We start from the raw sequence: 22,650 nt of genomic DNA, 5'->3' as shown, positions 1-22,650 counted from the left end.
CCCCCTCATTAATAATCATGAGCGGGTAACGTCACTCCACATGGGGGTGGGGGGGGCGCCTCCTCCCCCCTCCTCAGCGTCAACTTACAACCCTCACTACAAAGGCAGAACCCTCACGTCACGTGATCTCCGTCACGCTGTTGAGACATCGAAGTAAAAAGGACGTCATGATGAATACGAAATTATAACCTTTAAAATGAAATAAGTCTGTGTCACCGCGCCCTTACAAATTGCACACGAATGGATGCAATGAATATCAAGTCGCGGTCTGCTTTTCGCTTGAATGTTTCAGATTTACTGCAACCCGCCCGTCCTTGGACGGGCTACAGGCTAGGTCATTATAAGGTTCCATATGAATTGCGGCGAGACCATTTTGTAACGATTTAAGATACATACCTGGCCACGGACGCTGTTATAGATATTCATTAATTATATTGTTGAGTGGGCATGATAAATACATTTTACCGTGTTCTCCTGATTATAATGAAACCCTCCGGTTAACAAGACTCAGCTTGTCATCAATAGAGTTATGCAAATCTGGTCTCATGCGCACACACACACACACCTACTGGATTATTAGATGCACCCCAAATGTGTTTTTATTTAAAGGTGTTTTTTTACATTGCCGGAGAATACGACATCGCCACTCCTCGCTCACCTTCAGCTTTACCGTCAGCAGTTGCATGCCAAGTGATCTCTGGATTTTTCAAATTCCTTGCAGCAGGTGCGAGCCGCGGCAAGTAATTGCAGAGCAGACATTAATGGGTCCTCAGTGTCACGAGGAGACCTCCTCTCTTCAATCACACACACACACTCTCTCTCTCTAATATGTCTGCCACACGAGTCCGTGGGACCATTAAAGACCTGGAACGGGTCACTTCCCTCTCCTGACCTGGAGCGGTGGTCACGAATGCTGAGCGACCGTCGGCTCAAATGAAACCGTGCCGTGTTCACCCGAGCGTTGCATGTCTGACCTATTGGTGTCCACCACCACCACCCACCATATGTCAGACGTAGGCCAATAACTTTCATAGGAACAGATCGCCTAGCACGTGTGGCGTAGTTGATCTGTGAGACTCCGCGAGTCTCTTTAGACAGCGGCAATGAATGCGAGTAGAGATGGAGAGTGGACGGACAGTCTGGACAGCCTAAGTTGCCACTGCGCTTGCACGTTAACAGGAGTTCAGTCCGTACGTCTGTGTGCATGTTACGTGTGAAGGGGGGCTCGTGGCGTGGCGGTCAATGCACTGCTCGGTGGACTCAGCACTCCTGAGTTTGACTCCTGGCCACGGCTATCATTATTGGTTCGTGATATCTGACCCGATCCTTAGCCCCCCCCCCTTCCTCCTCCTCTTCAACACCCCCCCACCACCCGCCCTCATGACTGATGCAGCTTGGGCAGGCCTTTTAGAATTGGATTGACAAATGGGTCTGACTCTTGTTGTTGTTGTTAATTACTGCACACGAGAAATAAACGTGATTGCTCTGTGAGACTCAATACACATAATAGGTGGGACGCTTGCGAGAGACGGTGTCACACCGCGTGAACTTAGCAGTCGCGTCGTTGCCTCGGGTATGTTGCGTTTATAGAATGAATGCAAATGAATTTGATCAATGTATTGAATTAATTAGCGTGGCAGGTGTATATGTGGTGTGACATAGCACACGGCATCATTAATTGATCACGAGATCGACTTGGCATGTAATGGTTCACACCCACACCAATTTCATTGTCATGATTCAGGGTTACAATTCAACTCGAGAATTGATTCTTGTGCTGTTTCATCTGCGGCATCTTTCCTGTCTGGACTGCTTCTCTGCTCTGTAGCACAAGGGGTCTGCATCACTTTACTGTATATCGTTTATACACAGTCTTATTGTGACTATTATCTTGTGGGGCTGGCAGGGGGGGCGGGTGTATATATATATATAATTCGCACGACTCCGAAAAAACCAGTTCAGTTCATGTATTAGGTATATAACCCTGTGAGCCATGCGGCTCTTGAATCGGGTGCAACCGCAACAAACAAAAACATGACAAGAAACATCTTAAAATGACTACGCTGAACAAAAAAATCCAGGAAAAAACAGTAAAATATTCCAGAAAAAAGCACCGTATATCAACGCTGTGTGCAAAAATCCCAGTGGGATGCGAGTCAAACAATAACAACCATAAGACAATTTAGATTAAAGTTATCAGTCTAACTCTGTACTACAACAAACAAACATGGCTAAACCAAAACGTTTCCGAAATCACCAAAATAAACCTATAAAAACAATGTAACAGTGATCATAGGAACTGTGATTCAAATTTAACAATACACGAGAGACATAACATGTACGACCAAACTTTGCAGCCATAGCTGGCAGCATAAGTCACTCCATAACAGCAGGAGTATCAGTAGGAGTATCAAAAATTTCAATGTACCTTTAAACATAAGTACATTGTAACCAAAACTCAAGATCATACTTTGCAGCGGTCATCCTGATCGATACACCACCCAGACGATTCAATGAGTGCGTCAGGGGCGTACAGAACGATTTCACTCGACGCGATCGAGTAATCGTTTGCGAAAATCTACTGCTTTTCAAATTACTGCGACAATGAATTGGCAGAGGGGCGCTGAGAGGGTCACGCGCCTCCCACGTGTCACGGAGGCCCGAGGAGCCTTGTGGTGTTGGGATGGAGTCAATCATAATCCCGAATTTGCACAGCTCACATCGCTTCGCCTGCTGCAACAATTTAGCGTCAATTTGGTCCGAGGCTTTAAACTCAAATAAAATGCTGACTGAAGTACAAACTGAGTTTCCATCAAAGTGTCAATCAAATTAGGCTTTGAACATTTCCTTTAGAATGGCGGGTGCACGAGTGTAACACTATTCTATTGACTTAATAGCTCTCTCATGCCCTTGTGTTTTGATTTGACATAAAAGGAGTTCCTCACTGTCTGTGAGAAAAAAGAAATATACACACAAAAGGTTCAAGTTTGCATTTACATTCTGGGTTTCAAGTGGAAAAATGGTTAAGAACTGAAATTTGTGATGCTAAATATTTCAGAATTGCAAATTCTTATTTGATCGTATCCAATACATGCAGGGGGGGATGACAGCGGAGTGGTGTACTATGGACCCGGCACACCTAAGTCAGATTCTTGACTGTGGCTATCATGAATGATGAGTAATAGCTGAATTAACACCAGTCCTGGAGTACTCTCCCTTTACCCATCAGCGTGATAATCCAAAAGTAGCTTAACTATAAAACTAAACTTTATTTTATTTTAGCTCTTTTTCAGTAGCGACCTGACCACAAATGATAGGTCAACGAAGTGGGCCTTTCATTTGGACATTTAAAGCAACCAAATACTCTAAAGGCACGATGTTGATTCTAAATGTGGAGGGAGAAACCGGAGGACCCGGAGAAAAACCCACGCGACCACGGGGCGAATATGCAAACTCCAAATATACAGGCGTAAGGGTTGGGATCAAACCCAAGACCTCCTGCATACCAGGCGAGGTAGTTAACATCTCACCACCGTGACACCCTGACAAAGGGCCGTGATCACTTATATATTCAAGGCAAAGCACCTTATTTGAAGCATTATATGGCATTTTATTTCGAATTTTAAGAACTCAAGTCATACACATAATATGTCCAGGGCTATTGTACTCGAAAAATACAATCAAATTAAATAATAGTGTCTTTTATTTTACTCATGAATCCCTGACTAAGTCTTGAGATCATCTTCTTGGTTCTTTCGGTCAAGTCACGTAGAAGGGAAATAATAAAAAAATAAAAATAAAACATAATAAAATAATTCTCACGACGTTTCGGGCACAACGCAAGCAGCCGTCCGCAGGTGAAGAATGAGGACGGCTGCTTGCGTTGTGGCCGAAACGTCGTGAGAATTATTTTATTATGTTTTATTTTTATTATTGTATTACGTCCCTTCTACGTGACTTTACCGAAAGAACCAAGAAGATGAATCCCTGCAGTCACGAAAGCTTTAAATCGAAATTTAAGTATTGAGTCTTTATTTACCAGAAGGGTTCTCCTTTTGGATCTTCGGCACGTTTGTGAGTTCGTTCGTTATTAATTTATTTTATTTTTCCCTGGGGGCCAGGGGCCTTCGAGCTGCTGCAAATTGAATATATTGGCGTGAACAATTTTGAGAAGGGACTTACGAACGTTTTGACTTTCGGCATTTGCAGCGTTCTACAATTAAACGACTTACATTGCAACAAAGCAACACGAACGGATATAATTAGCTCAGATATGAAACGCCCACTTCAGCAGCAGTAGCAGCTGCACGTTAACATTTGGATACAGCGATGCAAACAGCGCTGTTCAGTGAATCGAGATGCACTCTGGGAAACATGCAAACGGCTATAAAGCTTGCGGCGCATTAAGGTAGCTAAGACAATACTCCGTCCGCTTTAAGTGAGTCCTGCTTGCCGCAGTAGCTCGCAGGCACTGCAACACATCTTTGTCATGGTGAACCGTGAACCATGGTCGACACATACTCTACGTCTCTCTCTCCCCAAGGCTTTCACGATCGATCAGGACGCAATAAAAAGTTTAGCGGAAAAAAGCACAAAACAATCCACCTCCTTCCTAATGCTGATGAACTGATGAGCTCGACCCGAGCAGTGCAGAAAGACGTAGCATCGACGGTGTTACATGCATGTGCGTATGTTGAACTTCTTTCGCACCGCACGTAGCCAACCGTGCTCATCGGAGGTGCGCGGGAAGGACAACAAACTAAACGCTAAAATCAGTTCTAAAGAAATTAATTTTCCATCTAGATTTAAAAGTGCATTAGCTCCAGTGCTTTCCTTACATAGGAAGGAAGAGCGTTCCAGACGGCCACAGAAGCGCATCTGAACGCGCGCGATGCGGTGACCGCCGTCTTTGTTCGACGGCCGGGCAAAAGCCGCCTTGACGAGATCAGCAAGGTGCGTCATGTGACGTGGAGGAGCTCTTGAGTGATGATTGCGAAAAGTGGAGTCACTGGCTTGCCCCGCGTGTCAGTGACACGGGACTGAACTAAGCAAGAAGTGCATGGAGTGGGTACCGTAACGCCTCACCTAACCCCTGTCGCCCGCCCTCTGCCCGCCCAGCTGGGCGGCCGTCGACCCTCTTGCAGTGCCGGATTAAGCGAGTGTGGGGCCTGTAGCATATGTTATAAAGGGGCCCTAAATAAAATAAAACACAAAAGTATAAAAATACTAATGTTTACCTTGCACAGTAAAGTAATTGCATTTTTTTAAATTTGCTATACAGACATATAAAACGACAAATCGCTAACCTTAAACACCCAGTCGTTCATAAAAGTTGAAGGCAGTATAGTACTATAGTAACAGAGCAAGTGCAGAATCACTGGATCGGAATTGATAGCTTGAAAGCATTTAGCGCGGGGCCCTTGAAAGTGCGGGACCCGTAGCTACTACACATGTAGCTACTTTTGCTACTAGGATAATCCGGGACTGAGTGAATGAGTGGGTACCGTAACGCTTCGTCTAACCCCTGTCGCTCTCCCTGCCTCTGCCCGCCCCGACCCTCTTTGCTCGCGCGTCGCTCAGCGCCGACGGCAGCCTGCCCGACTTCCACGCCGTGCTCGGCCTCGCCGACGCGGAGGCGGCGTTCGGGGACAGCGCCGACGAGCAGTGGCTGCAGGTCGAGCGGCTCCACGTGCACGAGCAGTACGGCCTCGGCGAGGGCTTCGTGCCCAACGACCTGGCGCTTCTGCGCACCAGGGAGCCGGCGAGGCTCGACGACAAGGCGAGTGAGACGGCTCGCGACACGCCCGTGCCCGCTCGTTCAGCGGCCATGATCGCGTTTTTTGTTTTGTTTTCCAACCCTGGCAGGTATTGGGTCATTCGACGGGAGGGAGGTACGAGGATGCAATCGACAGGAGGTAGAAAAAAAAACAATGGGCTTACGTAATGCGCACGCGTAATGTACGTTGATTACCATGTAAATAATTCTAGATTTGAAGCTTTCGTGACTGCAAGGATTCATATTCTTAGGTTTTTTCGGTAAAGTCACGTAGGTAAAACATTAAAATTAATAAGTACTTTTATTAATTTTATTTTTTTTCCTACGTGACTTTAAAATTAATAAGTACTTTTATTAATTTTAATTTTTTACCTACGTGACTTTACCGAAAAAAACCTAAGAATATGAACCATGTAAATAACCCAACCAGCATTTCCATTTTCTTTGGGTCTTTCGGTAAAGTCACGTAGATAGGTTCAAAGAAAATAACAAAAAACTACGACGTTTCGATTGCAACACAAGCGGCCGTCATAAGGAAAAGGGGGTTAGCCTCTAATGGCAAACTGTTTATAAAGGTTCAGAAGGATTTCTCCACAAATCTGGCTGTCGCCTGATGAAGCTAGTTGTAATTACTGGAGAAATATCGTACTTCAGATTGTAAATGTTGTGGCTTTGCTCTCCAACACACCGGTGTGCTGTACTAGTGACGAATTGTCATGTTCTGTTTACGTGACAACCCTTACTAATTGGCTGTGTCGGGTGGTGATCGGTTTAACTACGTATTTATATATTTATGCGATCTAACCCAACAAAAACCTGCGTTAGATTGGTCTGTTAAGTTGATCAAATGTAAATATTGTAATTGAAACATGTTTATGTTAATTAATTACTGTAGCCCATTTCAAATAAGTGGCCCCTGTAACGTGATCTGTGCATTGTACTGGGCTCGTGTTGATTTACAAAAACAAATGGTGGCCTCGCATCGATATCACGCCTCCTGAAGCCTGGAAACCCCCACAAGCTCCGCCTCACTGTGATGTAGCTGATGTCGAAGACTCTCCAGGCCCTTTCATCTAACGACACACATGGGAGCAGAGGTGTAATGCTTTTCACAAACGTTTTATAATGAATTGAGATATCGATCCTGATGATTAATTAGTAGAGCAAGAGCTTGCTTAAATAATTGGATAGCCCAGCTCTGCTGCTGCTGCTGCTGCAAGCTTTGTTGGCATGCCGGTTGCATGTGTGTATGTTGAACTTCTTTCGCACCGTACGTGGCCAACTGTGCTACTCAAATGTGCGGGTTGCGGTGCACTTTACAACAAACCGATTTTGCTTGAAGTCGACGGTTCAATTTCCACTTACAAGTGCCTGGTACAAAACTAAAATTACGGTTAAAATACCAAAAATCAAACTTGCTATTTACATTATATTATAAAAGAGGATTCCATAGAAAACTCTCGCAGATCAGTGAAAATCCCCTGCAATGAGAGGAATAATCCTCACATGACAGCCCGATTAATATGTATTTTTTTTTCACGTACAATTTAGCCGAATTAAGTGAAAAAACAATACTTTTTTGCGTGATTAATTGCCAACTACGCCGAGACCACCAACTCAATGCCTCTGAGAAGCCAGTGAGCCAGATTCGAACCCAGGATTCTCAGCGGTAACCTGCTACATCCTGCGACCCCTTTAGCTACTTGGCTGCTGGTTCTTCTTCCGCACGGAGCACAAAAACGCACACAGACAGCTGTGAATTGGAGGTTAAAGTTCGCGTGCGGCCATCGTCTGTGAAAGCGTGTCATTATGTGCCGATTATTATAATCCGGTAACTCTAGCCCTGTACAGTGTACTCCACGAGAGTTCGGCAATGCTAACGTGGTTTACGAAATGCTTCAACTCGAATCCCCAATTGTGAGAAATACCCACGGGTAAAAGTCGACGAGGAGTTTCGGCGCAGTGATATGTGGTATGAACACTGGCCACACGAATTAGATTTCTGGCCGCGGCGAACACGAGTGGCGAGTGACATCTGTACCGGTCTGGGTTTTTCCTTCAGCAAACCTAGACAGACCAGCAGGGAATTAATATCAGCTGGAGCTGTACAGGGCTGAGCTCAGGAAAATCGTTTCCCTCCCTTGAACCACGCTTAAGCCTGAATCCTCGCTGACCAGAATGGTGAAGTATGGGATAACAAACATCCATGATGGAAAGGTATAGGGAAGCCTTCAACCAGCAGTGGATTGATAAAGGGCTATGCATAAAATGCAACACATTTAATGATAGCTGCGGACATGGAGGTGTAGTATTTTTGTATGAAAAAATAAACTCCGTGCTCTCGCCTGGTTAAATTTGAGGACCAGTGAGCGAAATGAAGATATTAACTGCCCTGTAGCATTTTCTCCGCAGAAGGTTATACCCTGACAGTGCCGCGCAGGGAATACTAATCATCAGCAGGAAATATTAATCAAGGGATGTTGGTATTAATTTAAAGCTGTATTCTATCTTTACAAATTTGGTTTTGACACCGGCACATAACAACTTGGGATATTTTAAGTGCACGAAAATTAGCTGATGGCTCGCTCGTTTGCCAGAATTAGCGCAGCATGCCATTAGGTTTTTGCAACTTAATGCGCATATTTTTGATTCGTATCGAAATATTGAATTTTCTTCAAGGTGGTTCCTACAATTGAACAACGCGCTGTGCTTGCACATATTGGGGGCATCATACGTTAATTTGTATTCCAGAAAGTTTGACACCAAACAACATTGCCTCTGCTTTTTATTCAATAAAAACTCACGATGGTGGATATGTTTTTTTTATTTTATCATGCCGCCTCTAAAGGTATGTGTGCGATTCGTGTGAAACTAAATTCCATTAATGCAGACGTTGCGTTAATGCGGCTCGTTAAAAAGTGGCCCCAGCTTACGCAAGTCTGGCCGAATTTACGACGCTTAGGGTGCCTAATTAAGATAATTTACGAGCAGGGATTGCGCTCTGAAATTACCGCAAAGCAGCGCTGAAATTTGACGCGAAAAATACGTTTCAGAAATACGCAAATAATTCCTGTTTTATGTTTTAAATGTTGCATCCGGTTCGCGCATATGCTTGCGCCAAATGTTCAAATACCAATGTCATGAAATTAATTTCAAATTCATCCAGGATGAATGTAATTCCACGCCTGGATCACAAAGGATATATTTTACCCGCCCGCCCCACAGGCAGAAAGTCGAAAAAAAGGTCCTATTGAGCGTGAGTGAGTGTGTGTGTGCGTGTGCCTAAAGGACAGCCTGTTGTAACAGACATTTTTAAAGGTTAAGTCTATGCTGTATAAGCTAAATTAAAGCCAAGCAATCTGATTCAGATACATCCAGCAAAGCTGGGCAGCTCCCGTTCAAACACGCTCGTGCAAACACGCCAGTGGCAGATGATGAGCTCCACAGGCATGGTCTGCAATGCCAATGACGCACCCACCCCCCTCCGCACTTCACCCCCCTCCTCGGGTAATGTAACGCTCCACCCGCTCACACCAACCCCCCCTTCGCCGGCCACCCGTGGTTAATCGTACGCTCCGGACACGACTCCCAACCAGCTCACGGTGGCGGGGGGGGTAGTGCTTACGGCACGTGCGCAAGTGAATTATTATGCAAAGGATGGCCCTGGTTTTCCTTCATCACCACCATCATCATCACCATCATCAGCAGCATCAGCAGCAGCAGCAGCCATGATCAATTCATTGCTGGATGAAGGCCGTCCCAAGCCATCGCCGTATCTCACGATCGTCCGATTGCACGAGGACAACGAGCAACTGCGCACGAGCTGATTTCGTCACTCCATCTCCCCGGATCACGTCCTCTCCTGTGCGATGAGACTCACGGTGCAGGCCGAGCCAAGGGGATGGTGCTGTGTGTTTTTTTGTTTGAAATCGGGTGTAAGAGAGACTTCCCGCGGGGCCACGGAATGGAGGGAGGGGCCTTTGGCCAGGCTGTAGGCCCATCGGGCTGTATGTGTTGGGTGTCGGGGTTGGTCTTGTTGAATGTTCGCCAGTCACAGCCGGTGATGTTGAGCCATCACTACCATGCGTTAGAATGAGTGGCAGAGGGGGGGGGCATATAATCAAGGGTTAATGCTCGGTCGTACTTCTGAATGTTACGGCATGGCTCGTGATTTTCATATTCTTAGGTTTTTTCGGTAAAGTCACGTAGGTAAAAAAATTAAATTAATAAAAGTAAAATAAAAAATAAAATAAAAATCACGACGTTCCGGAGGCAACACAAGCTTCCGTCTTCAGGTGGAACCGTCACAGCACGCTTGCTATATCAAGTAAATGAGAAAACCCACGATTTATTAGATTATGTTCCGTTTTAAAACGTGGGATGAGTTTAAGGAAGCAGCCTCACGTCCGATTATATATTTTGTAATCGCATATTGCGATGGATTCATGAATTAAAACTGAAATAAAACATATACGCCTTGTGAAACGCTGTTGGATTAAAAAATAAGTCCTCAAATAAGGCGGAAACCACATGGAATTTGTATAAGAGAATTACCTGTACTGTAGAATAACATTTTTTTAATAGCTTGCCTTAAAGTATTTCTTTAACAGGAAGTCTGATATGATTTCCCGCCACCCGTACCGCTTTAATCTGGATTTACTTAGGTTTTTTTTGGCATGTGTTATGAGTGCACTTGAACTCGGGCGAGTGACTGCGTTTGAAACAACCTGAGCCTCCATTTTAATTGGTCGCACTCAGAGGGAGGATGTAGGGAGGATGCCTGGCAGGTGGAGAGACGCCCACCCCGCCTCCCAGTCGCCCACACCCCCCCCCCTGGGGAATTCTGGTTAAAAGGGGTGAAATTTAACAGAAGCCGGGGGGGGGGGCGGTCTAAAGAATCGTTACTACCTTATATATCTACTCAGAATCTCAGCAACCAGAGATTAATGAACGCAGATATTTTTGTAAAACTAAAACATAATTGGTGTTAGAGGAGAGATGGGGGGGGGGGGAGCTAGTGGGGGGGGGGGCTAGTGGGGGGGGGGCTAGTGGGGGGGCAGGTGGGGGGGGGCAGGTTCGGAGGCAAGTGGGGGGGGGGGGCTTCGTTATACGCTCGTGTAATATCAATGTTACCGGACCTGTTCAGATGATTAAATACACGAAATTATTCTCCCTCTGGAGCTGAATTAGTAAGAAAGGTGATTTAACAGTCACGCGCACGCACGCGCACGGACCCGTTTTTTTTGTCGTGCAGGCCCTTGCCTTTCTGCCCCAACTGCGTGTGTCTCTGCAGCCTTGGCTCTGTTCGCTTGTTCTCAGCCAAGTCTTCTTATTCTTTAAAATAAATAAAGCGGCCTTCCTTCTTGAAGGAAGGCGTTTCCTCTCAATTTTAAAGCCACGATAACAGAATACAACTCTTTGATTTATTCCACCGCCGGCATTACGCGGTACATGCTCTCACACGAAACTAACTTGCCTATTACACATCCCTTACCCAACTGCAATGCCAAATCGAAAGTTCCCTTTGCCTCCACAGCAGGGCCATATTATCCAATAGCCGCAGTAGGCACTGTGCCTCGGGCCTACGAAAACGAATTTTAACCACGTTTTTTTTGTTTGATGATAAAACATTTTTTAACCAAGATTTATTCTTCAATAAATGTATTCACATAGCAAGGATAGGCACAGTGTATATACAAAGACGCAGAGTCAATCGTTGTTTTTTAAAATGAAATTAACACCGGAGATTAATTATTCGCGATATTTTCATTGCAAAATTAGCAATAACATCTTCAAATGGGGCTTTTCGCACCATCTCATTCTCAAGAGAGCAGTGCAAGGGTCTTAACATGGGGTAAGCAGCAGTACCAACCGCAGAAAGTTATAACTGACGGCTCACGAAACAGAAGTGCCTCGGGCCTCCAAGAACCTTCATCAAGAACCTTAGTCCGGTCCTGCTCCACAGCCTGATGGAAAACACATCCCTCCTGCGGAGGGAGCTGGTAGGAACGTTGGGTTGCTCGGTCAATGGCCAGGGTCAACGGCGGCGTGGTGTATTCCGCAAATATGCCCGACTGTGAGGGCGGGCACAAGCCGGCGTGAGTAGGTTAAACGTTGAGTTTTATAAGGGCACCACGGGGTGGCGCAGTCGTTATCACAGTGTGCTGCGAACCAGTGCGCGCTTGTGTTACGCTCAGTCAACCTAGTGGAGTCACAAACCAATTACATTCATCACTTGTTAACAGGGCATATTACGCCTATAATGATTGCCCCTGACCCCGAGGTTTGATGATATGTCATAATCCAGTGTTGCAATTTGATTCAGAATCCATTCTTTTTCTATAGTTTGGTGAATAGAGCAACTTCTGGTGACCACATGGGGTCACGTGACCTCATTACGCGCACGAGACACAGATTCTCAAAAATGATCAATTCTCTCGTACGCGCGATTCAATGCACGTACCGTGTACTCATTTAAGGCTCTGTCAACCGAGTGGAGGGCCAGAACCTGCTCTGCTATCACGTGCCACTGATGGTCGGGAATTGAGTGCCAATTGCTGGATTCATAGCCACTGCACCACCGTTCCCCGCTCAGTATGATCAGCAAAAGACGAGGATCCCCACAGATGGCCGACACGGCCTGTTGGAAGAAAGTCGCGTAAAGCGAGCGTGTATTTGAGGGCGGCACGGCTCGCAAAGGGGGTGGCGTGTCCAGCACCGCACATGTGGCCACCTTCGTCGCCCCAGACATGATGTTAATGCTCCGCACCAGGTACTCATGGAGGCTAAGTCGACCGAGCTGGAGGCCCAGGAACCATTTCATTTATTACCGCTCTCAACACGCAACAAAGATCCCCCGTGTAGGGGCAAGTGCTGTTAGCGAGCACCTATGAAGGTCGGAACGGCACACGAGGGGGTGGGTGGCCAGCACCACGACCGGCCGCCTTTGTCTTCCAAGTGGCGATGTTAACACACCGCACCAGGTACTCATTTGAGGCTGAGTCGACCTAGGGGAGGCCCAGGACCGGTTCAGATAATCGTCACCGGTGTTGGCCGTGAGCGGGAATCGAACTCGGGACGCCGGGTTCGTAGCGCAGCGTAGCGCTAACCGCTACACCACCGTTCCCCTCAACACACAACGCGCACGCAGGCACACGAGTACATAGTACGTATTTGCATTCATAATTACACAAATAACAGACAACAGGCGGATTTTCACCGTTTTGTGAGAGAAAGGGAAAATACACGCCATTCAAGATTATCCCGAGCTCCTGTGCGAATCAATGTGACTGCATGAGATACACTTAATGCTAACTTCAATCCACCAGTTAATTCATACAGTCTATTAACTCATTTAGCAACACCTGCTAAATCCATTTTTGCTTTGAAGAGCCCACCCATTTCCCCCAAACGGAGAATAACTCTGATCAATCATTGCACAGCAAACGACAAAGGGATATGACCCATTAAGCCCCACGTGTGTGTGTGATGATTGTGCGTGGAGCGGTGGCTGGAGCGGTTATCGCTGTACGCTCGGAAGTCTAAACCTCCAGAGTTCGATTCACCATCAATGGTGAACATCAAATCTGGTCCTGAGGCTCCCCTACGTCGATTCAGCCGTAAATAAGTTGTGCATGTGCGAATATCGCCATTGGGGACGCAACGTTTGTTGAGGCGTGGTGCTCGCCATACTACCCCGTCATGTGCTATGATGGCCTTCATAGGGGGTTGCTAACAGGACTTTCCACAACAGTCTGTTAAGGCTATCGGGGGGATCTATATCTTTGTGTATGTGTGTGTGCACAGGGAACAGCAGCACAGTCGTTGGCATACCCAGTGACCTGAGTTTAGTTCCTGACCACTGCTTACCGCAGTGGGCCCCTCCTAGGTCAGCTCAACCTTAAATGAGTACTTGGTGCACTAGTGCTGGCCACACCACCCTCTCGTTCACCGTAGACATCTTCATAGATGCTCACTTACAACACTTGTCCCAGCACTAGCTGCACAGAAGATGTGCTCATCCCTGCACGCATGAACTACTTGATGGTTTATGCGTTGTTGTTGGATGTTGGTGACCTGGATTTGGTCTCTGGCCATGGATAACATCATTGGAAGGTGAAAAATTAAAATTAATAAAAGTTAAAAAAAAATCACGACATATCGGAGGCAACACAAGCTTCCGTCTTCAGGTGGTCAATACTTGATACAGCAATCGTGCTGTGACGGTTCCACCTGAAGACGGAAGCTTGTGTTGCCTCCGAAATGTCGTGATTTATTTTTTTACTTTTATTAATTTTAATTTAAAAAAATTACCTACGTGACTTTACCGAAAAAACCTAAGAATATGAATACTTGCAGTCACGAAAGCTTCAAATCTAGAATCATTGGAAGGTGGTATTTTAACCGGTCCCTGTGCCTCCTTTGGTTAGTTTGGGGCACCGTGGTGGCGAGATGGTAACTCCCTCGCCTGGTATGGAGGAGGTCGTGGGTTCGATCTCGACCCTCACGCCTGCTGTATATTTGGAATTTGCATGTCTCTCTCCCCGTGGTCGCGTGGATTTATTTCCGGGCCCTCCGGTTTCCCCTCCACATTGAGCATCAACATCACGCGTTTAGAGGACTTGGCTGCTGTAAATTTCCAGGCGACAAGCCACGTTGTCAATATATCATCTGAAATAGAGCTCTATAGCTCAGTGGGCCTTACCCAATCATATAAAATATACGTTACAGGCTTAAACAAGTACCTGGCGCATGTACAACATCAGCGCTGGGGAGACAAAGGCAGGTGGGTGTGATATTTGCCCCGGTCCACTGTATTATGCACTGTGCAGGCCTTATGAAGCTGCTCATTAATAGCACTTGCACCAGCAGGCTATGTGATTTAATCGGTTTATTTACGTGGCCTTCTGAGACGAATGCCTGGAGAATAAAATGCCGGGTGGGTTTCTCAAAATGTATGGATCAGTATCTTGCATTGGACTCTCAGAATGAAGTGTTTTGCCTTAGACCGCTGCTAATGATTCAGGGACACGAAGGAATAGTCGTCTACATTCACTGCGCACACGGGTGCGCATCTCTCTGATATGCGCTTTCACGGTGTGCCGCGTGTTGTTTGGCGTGATGGCCGACGTTTCGCTGCATGTGCTGGAAGCTCTTTCAGGATCTCCCAGCAGGTGGAGTGACATGTCGAACATCATGCCGAATGACACGCGGCACAACCATTGGTACCCATCGGAGAGCAACGTAGCACAACCTACAGAGTAGTTTGTGCGCGCACACGGTATTCCCCCAACATCACGGCGAGCATCATTGCTGTTAACAATAGTGCCGCACAAACATATCAATTGACGAATATCCCATGGGCACACGGACATCTATTAATTAATTACTGGTGTGTAAACAAGCAAAATGCATTCTATCCATTCATTAATGCCGTATGGATCTTCAACCAACCACGATGCATTAATTAACGCTGTGCAAACGCACGACATGCAGTAAGTTCTTAATTAATTTATGCGACTTGGACACACACGTGCTCATTAATGCTGTGTGAGTGTACAGAACAAATATCAATTAATGCTTCGTAGACATACAAACAAATATGATCTCACTGCTGTGATAGGAAAACGCAAACAATCGCGAATTAAACAAGATGTTATGCACACAAAGCCCTACTCAATGCGATGGGCCAAAATCCACACTGAGCCTTAGCTTCGACTTTGATATGCGCCACCACGGCCACACTTAAGTGCGAGCGTACAAATTTCGCCACACTTCTGTGTGCGCAGAGGTCAATATATTTTTTTACCGTTTTTTTTTTGACAGCTCGGAATTTAAGTGCTGTTATTGGGCTTCTTGGCACGCTCTATTCGGAGCCACTGTCAATCCTCGCCGGCTCGGCACAAGCACCTATTGTCCGCCTCCCAAGAGGCCGGGGCGGTTGTACTCGCGGCTCTTCTCGGCAATAAGCGAGCGGTGTCGTTCGTGGGAAAAAAAAATAGAGAGAAGAAAAGAGCATCGTTGCCTGCACCGAGAAAGTGGGTCATGGTTCTCATCGCGTGAACTACGGAAGCCCCCCCCCCGCCCCCCCGAATGATCGGTCGTGTTGTGACACCGGACTTCCTGCCGAGAGGAACTGCGACTGAAATGTGCTACGCTCTTAGCGGCTGCCGGCATTATTATTTTGACCGACGTAGCAAAGGTTGGCTCGTGATGGGCCGGATGTGTGCGCGTGTCAGAGCACCGATGCAGCTCTGCTAAGGTCCTGTGTTTAATAATCATAATAATAATCATCATCATCATACAATTATGATGTACAACGTGCATGGAATTCGTGCAGCGAGTCGCTGGCACCAGTCAGAGGTGCGGAAATCCACAACTTCTGCACTTAATGAAAATAAAGTTCTCGTCTGGCATAATTTAGATGTTCTTAGCCTGGTCATCGTTGCCTAAAAAACAAAATCATAAATTATTTTTACATGCCAATATGAGTATCTAATCAGCAGGTTGCTAAACGAGAAATTCACCGACGTCTCTGCAACAGCTGAAAGCCACGATTTAGCACATTTCCTGCGACCGATAGCTCCTTGCGATCAACTTTCATCGGCTCTACAAGAGATTAGGAGGCTTGAACTTGCTAAGTACTTGGGTGTTTCGTTTAAATGCCGTTTAACATCTTCTATTATTCCACGCTGCAGCCTTGGGCTTCACACTACGTTACCACCTGCTCACTCGCCATAAAAATAAATCCGTTTGCTTACCAAGATGCTAATCCAGCACAGATGACTATGGGGCTGTCCATAAATGGCGTCACGCACCTTAAGGGGGGGGGGGGGGGGGTCAGACATTTGTGACGATGTGTGACGAGGGGGGGGGGGGGGTTGAGAAATGTGACGTCACATCAAAATGAGCAACTTTAAATAAATATAGACAACTCGTTCTACTTAATTAAATAGACTTTTTAATAAATGTTTTCTCCTACAACATCAGAGTGTAGCAGCACATTAAATACGCACTACAATGACAATAGTTTAAAGCGATTTGAAGCATGTTTTTTTTTGGGGGGGGTGCAGAGCTTTGTGACGTCATATTTGAGGGGGGGGGGTCTGACTTTTTGTGACGTCCTGTGACGACGGGGGGGGGGGGGTCAAAAATCGTCCAAAATCGCGTGACGTCATTTATGGACGGCCCCTATGCCGCTGCCAATATCTCGTGCGGTATCTCGTCGCGTAATATCCCGAAACATCAACGTCGATGAAACAACACGAAGTGAAATATTGTTTTCCCATTCAACTTAAGCATAGGGACATTTTTCAACGCCTGTGGTAGACACGTGTGTGTATATATATTTACAGCATATACAGCCCTGAGCCAGTGCAGTGGATAGTCCATATTTCTGTGGTGCAGGTAATGGTTCTGAGACAAGGCAATAACTATTGACACAAAGCGATTCGCATCTTTCGAACCCTCTAGGGATTAAGGGCTGAGTCCACCTCCGACCAGAATTTGAACACACAGCTTTGCAAGTTAAATGCCATGTACTCTTCCATTGTGTAGCCCAAATGGATAAATCATGATTTTAGCCATAGTTAACCACACTGATCAGAGCATATTAGTTAAGTAGCGTGTGGTGGGAGGGGTGGCTAAGGTACCACTCACCACCCGTGTTAGCTATGGCCGGGAATGAAACTCGGGTTTTCCAGATTATCGCGAAAAATCTGGACAACAACTACAATGATGGCAACAGTCGATTATTAACGATAATTCTTACGCACCCGCTTCGCCCTGGCCAACCACCTTCCCTTTTGAATTTTTTTTTTATTTAATAAATAAGAGCCCGTAGAAAGCACGAGCGACGGGGAGAAGGGGTCCAGATATTCCGCAGACGAAGTGCCCGAGGCGAAGTGCCCACAGGGCAGGGGAGAGATGGAAGGTGGTTGGGCTCACTGCCCTACTCAATTAGGGGGCAGGGTTCGGGAACGTGGCGTTTTGATGGGAGGGGGAGACGAGGGGAAGGGGGGCAGGGGCGATGGGGTAGGGGGGGGGGAGCAACACCTGCCCCACTTTACAACCCGCACCAACACACTAAGCACACCGCGAGACCCGCCGCACGCGAAACAGCGAATTCGCTCAACGGCAGCTCTCTCTACCCGAGCCAGAGGTTTACTCAGTCGAGCACTTCGCGTTCAAAATGCCGAAACGCTGCAGCCAGCGCAGGACCACATGCATTGGCTGCCAATGCACTTGGCACGCGCGCCGGCTCGGCGTGGCCATCGTGTTCGAGGCGTCGTCGGGAGAGACGGCGGCGGCCGCCGTCGATGATCGCGTTCGGCATGCGCGGTCGCGGATCCCAATAATGGGCGCCTTTGATAGGCGGCGTTGGGGAAAAGGAGGCGATTGAGGAATGTGAAATCGCCGGGGGATGTGTTTAAAGAGAAGCTTCGCACTCCGAAAGTCTCCGCTGTGGGTGTACGAGCGTGCTGCGCTGGCTTTACTCGGGTGTGGGGGGCAACTCTTTTTTATTTATTTCTGTAGAACAACATTGTTGCACAGACGCGAATAAATATCGATGACCACATTCATCATTGAGGCTGCCTTAAAATGGAAACATTGACAGTAAGCTATAATAATAATATATTACCAGCCTCCCCATGCTCTTGCCATGTCTCATGCTTTTGAGATGTGACTATGTGTCCAGTGCATACGCACAATCTGATTTCATTCATCTCCACGGCGGACATCCACTCAGACGAAGCTCCTGCCTTTGGTTGCCACTCCAGCCCTAGCCTCGACCTCTGGCTATGATCTCTGTCAGTGATGTGTCCTGCTCAAGCCTAATTACCTTTATTGAGCGTCAATATAATGTCTAATTTGCAATGTAGAACCAGATCAAACGTGATGATATTTGTGTGTGTGCGTGAAGTCATTGGTGACCGGAATGAGACTATCTACTCACTCGACTTGAGAACCCAGTTTAATTACAGGCGGCTCCTTGGATGTGAATTCGAACCCAGGACCTCAACAGTGGCAGCTGAGCACTTTGGCCTCTGAGTGAGCTGGTCTCATTTTGTCCAATTCCTTTTTCACGAGCGTCTTGCATGTGGGAGGAAAGCGGAGGAAGAGGGGTTAACCAAAGATTAGGCACAGACGGTTCACGAACCCATTTTCTGCGCGAGAATTTCCTGGCTACAGCACTTCTCTGCATGTTTGAAAGTTTCACAAATTTGCATAATCCACCATCTCGGTCCTCCAAATCGCTATATTACAGGCGTGCGCCACCACACCTGGTTATGCTAATTTTATCGAATATGTTTAAACGAGGACTGACAGAAGTTAAAATATATAATTCCACTCATAATTAAACCAGAAACTTTAAAATGAGCTTTTGTTCTTTCAAATAAGTCCATTATTTTATCTTAGAGCAAGGTTCAAATTGTGGCTTAATATTTGAGCATTATCACTTTAAAGGATTCTGTTGGATCAGGCTCTATTTTTGGAAGGCAGAGACTCCAATTTCAGGTGACATGATCGGGAGATTAATTAAATTCAGTGCAGAGGTATTTTGTCACTAGAGCTGTCTGCCCATAAAGCTGCATGAAGTTCATGCAGTGAAACTTGCGGCAAAGAGATAACAACTGAAACTTTCCCCACATTCATTTGTTAGACACGTGTGTCCTATAGTACAAAGACAGAGATCCTCCATACAGCTCGTATAGACGATTGGGCCAACTAGCACCACACCCACAGTGCTGATGTTTACAGACCGCACGAACTACTCATTTGAGGCTGATTCCGACCGAGGAGAGGCCCGGAATCAATTCGTGCAATCTCCGCCGACGTTAGACGTGGCCAGGAATCTAACTCGGCTCACCGATGTCCGAGCCACAGCTCATACACCACACACACAGTAAACACTGACGGCACGCGTGATTTGTCGCAGGGCTGCGTTCATCGTTCACTCGTGGTGAATGACACAGTAAAAACTAAAATCAAATAAAAAAAACCTCGTTATTGTGTGCACATTTAAACGATTTCCTTAAAGGACTGGCCATTGCTCAGGTGACAGCGTTACAGCACCAGGGAGACCATCGGAAGTTCCCAGCGCCTTTATAACACCACTCTACCGTGGGTGTGAACGCACGCGCGCGCGCGTGTGTGTGTGTGTCTTTGTGTGCGCAGGTCAATCTGATTTGCCTCCCATCCCGTGGAGAGCGTCTCCCAGACGACTACACCATGATCTTGACAGGGTACGGCATGGACAGTGAGTATACTGATCTGCACATTGAACCCCGAAAAGGGAAAATAACAAAGGTGTATGGAAATCAAATGTTAATAGTGGTCCATTGGTTCTTGAAATCTATCTATATAAAAGTCAAAAATGGTGGGTTTGTGTGTGGTCGCTCGCTTGGCTCTCCAACGGTGGGGTTTATATAAAAAAATAATATTTAAAAATACTTTTTTTTAAACACGCTTTAATGCAATGTACCGTACTAGTCATGGAAGAACTCCACGACTCCAGAAAGTGGCCCCGAAGCTTGCCATAACGTCAGGGACCGTGGTCAGTTACAGCCAACGTCAGTTGACCGTGGACAATTAGACCCAAGCCAAAACATTACATATACAAAATAATGTTTTAAAATATGTTTCAAAAAATTATGATAGAATATAGTGTTGCCATCAGTATGACATCCGTCAACTTTAAATGAGTTTAATTAGCGATTTAGTGCGATTTTTGTGTGCTTCACTAATATTTATTCATTTATGATGCGTGCACAACCATACCAACTCACGCGCCTTTGGTGGGGGGGGGGGATCATTTTCTTTCGCGTTAAAATGCTATAAAAATCCTCACTGTGTGATGTCTCCCCCACCCCGATGCGTGCAGTTATTACTACTATACAGTCGCTAGATGTAGCAGCTACAACCACAGCAGTATGCACTGCTGTAATCATAGCAGGTACCACCACAGTCGGTATGCACTGCTGTAATCATAGCAGGTACCACCACAGCAGTATGCACTGCTGTAATCATAGCAGGTACCACCACAGCAGTATGCACTGCTGTAATCATAGCAGGTACCACCACAGCAGTATGCACTGCTGTAATCATAGCAGGTACCACCACAGCAGTATGCACTGCTGTAATCATAGCAGGTACCACCACAGTATGCACTGCTGCAGTGAAAGCAGGTACCACCACAGTCGGTATGCACTGCTGTAATCATAGCAGGTACCACCACAGTCGGTATGCACTGCTGTAATCATAGCAGGTACCACCACAGTCGGTATGCACTGCTGTAATCATAGCAGGTACCACCACAGTCGGTATGCACTGCTGTAATCATAGCAGGTACCACCACAGTCGGTATGCACTTCTGTAATCATAGCAGGTACCACCACAGTCGGTATGCACTGCTGTAATCATAGCAGGTACCACCACAGTCGGTATGCACTGCTGTAATCATAGCAGGTACCACCACAGTCGGTATGCACTGCTGTAATCATAGGAGGTACCACCACAGTCAGTATTCACTTCTGTAATCATAGCAGGTATCACCGCACGGGACTAGGCCTCACCACGCCACTCTGTCAGGAGAGTACTTTGTGCTATAGAATCGATATATACTGTTATAGAGTCAGCATGAACTACTGTAGTGATGGCAGGTAGCACCACAGTCAGTATGCACTGCTGTTATCATAGCAGGTACCACCACAGTCGGTATGCACCGCTGTAATCATAGCAGGTACCACCACAGTATGCACTACTGCAGTGAAAGCAGGTACCATCACAGTATGCACTGCTGTAATCATAGCAGGTACCACCACAGTCGGTATGCACTGCTGTAATCATAGCAGGTACCACCACAGTCGGTATGCACTGCTGTAATCATAGCAGGTACCACCACAGTCGGTATGCACTGCTGTAATCATAGCAGGTACCACCACAGTCAGTACGCACTGCTGTTACATTTTTAAGAGTAGTTTTTAAATATTTTTAAGACCCAGGCAACGCTGGGTACTTCCTGCTAGTGCTCTAGAAACCCTGGGGCCTGAGTTTGAGTCCAGGCCTTGGTTGATACATATGAGTGATGAGCGAAGTCTGAGTCGGTCTTGGGCTCCTCTTCATCAATCCACACTGACTGGCACGGTGAAGTATGGTAAAAGTATGGTAAAACAAGGCCCATCAGTGACATCACACGGGGAGCCATTTATTCAGTCGTTGACAAAATGTAGATTTTTGTTCATATTGTTTCTATTGACCCGCACAAAGTGAAAATAATAAACATGGAAATCAAATATTGATAGACATATATATACCGGCTAACCCAAGGTTAGTTTATAAATTTAGTTTTAACTGAATTGGATTGTCATTATGGATTTCCTAGGTACTATCGCTGGGTATATTAGGCTACAAAACAGTCCGCTGTGAAACTTGACATTTCATTTCATTGGGTTTATGTCCTGCATAACTTGGTTAAATGAGCTCAATTTACTCAGCTAAATGGAACCCTGTTGCACATAAACAGTATCAAATAAATGGAATCTCATGCAATAGATTGCATGCCATTATAGAACAGTATTTCAATTTACATGGAAGAGTTTTCCATTTTTCTACTTATTTTTTTTATTTCCAATTTTACATTCATGTTTTTCCTCCGCCCCACCCCCACTACGCCCCCCCCCCCCCCCACGATTGTTTTCACTTTTAAAAAAATGTTTTGCTCAACATCAACATGGCTGCTTTCTTCAATCACTGCGCACCTATTTCAGCCCTTTCCGCACGGAGCCGTGCAGATTATTAATGAGCCACGGCGCGAGAGGGGCCTGGTACGCTGATAATCCACACACACGCACACAAAGCAGCATTAAAGCAGA

The 22,650-nt window shown here is 46.2% G+C and overlaps 1 protein-coding gene across 1 annotated transcript in view; it reads left to right on the top strand.

Annotated features, from left to right (window-relative positions):
• Positions 1 to 22,650, top strand: part of LOC144942133 (plasminogen-like) — a 101,814-nt gene that overhangs the window by 60,832 nt on the left and 18,332 nt on the right. The window contains exons 10-11 of the mRNA XM_078868893.1: positions 5,581 to 5,779; positions 19,955 to 20,036. Of these exons, the coding sequence (XP_078725019.1) occupies positions 5,581 to 5,779; positions 19,955 to 20,036 (281 nt within the window). The remainder of the gene's footprint in view (positions 1 to 5,580; positions 5,780 to 19,954; positions 20,037 to 22,650) is intronic.

The sequence above is a fragment of the Lampetra fluviatilis genome, chromosome 26 (assembly GCF_964198595.1).
Source record: "Lampetra fluviatilis chromosome 26, kcLamFluv1.1, whole genome shotgun sequence".
NCBI classification, from domain to species: Eukaryota; Metazoa; Chordata; class Hyperoartia; order Petromyzontiformes; family Petromyzontidae; genus Lampetra; species Lampetra fluviatilis.
The sequence above is the reverse complement of the archived record's forward strand: the minus strand, read 5'-3'. Positions and strand labels throughout refer to the sequence as shown.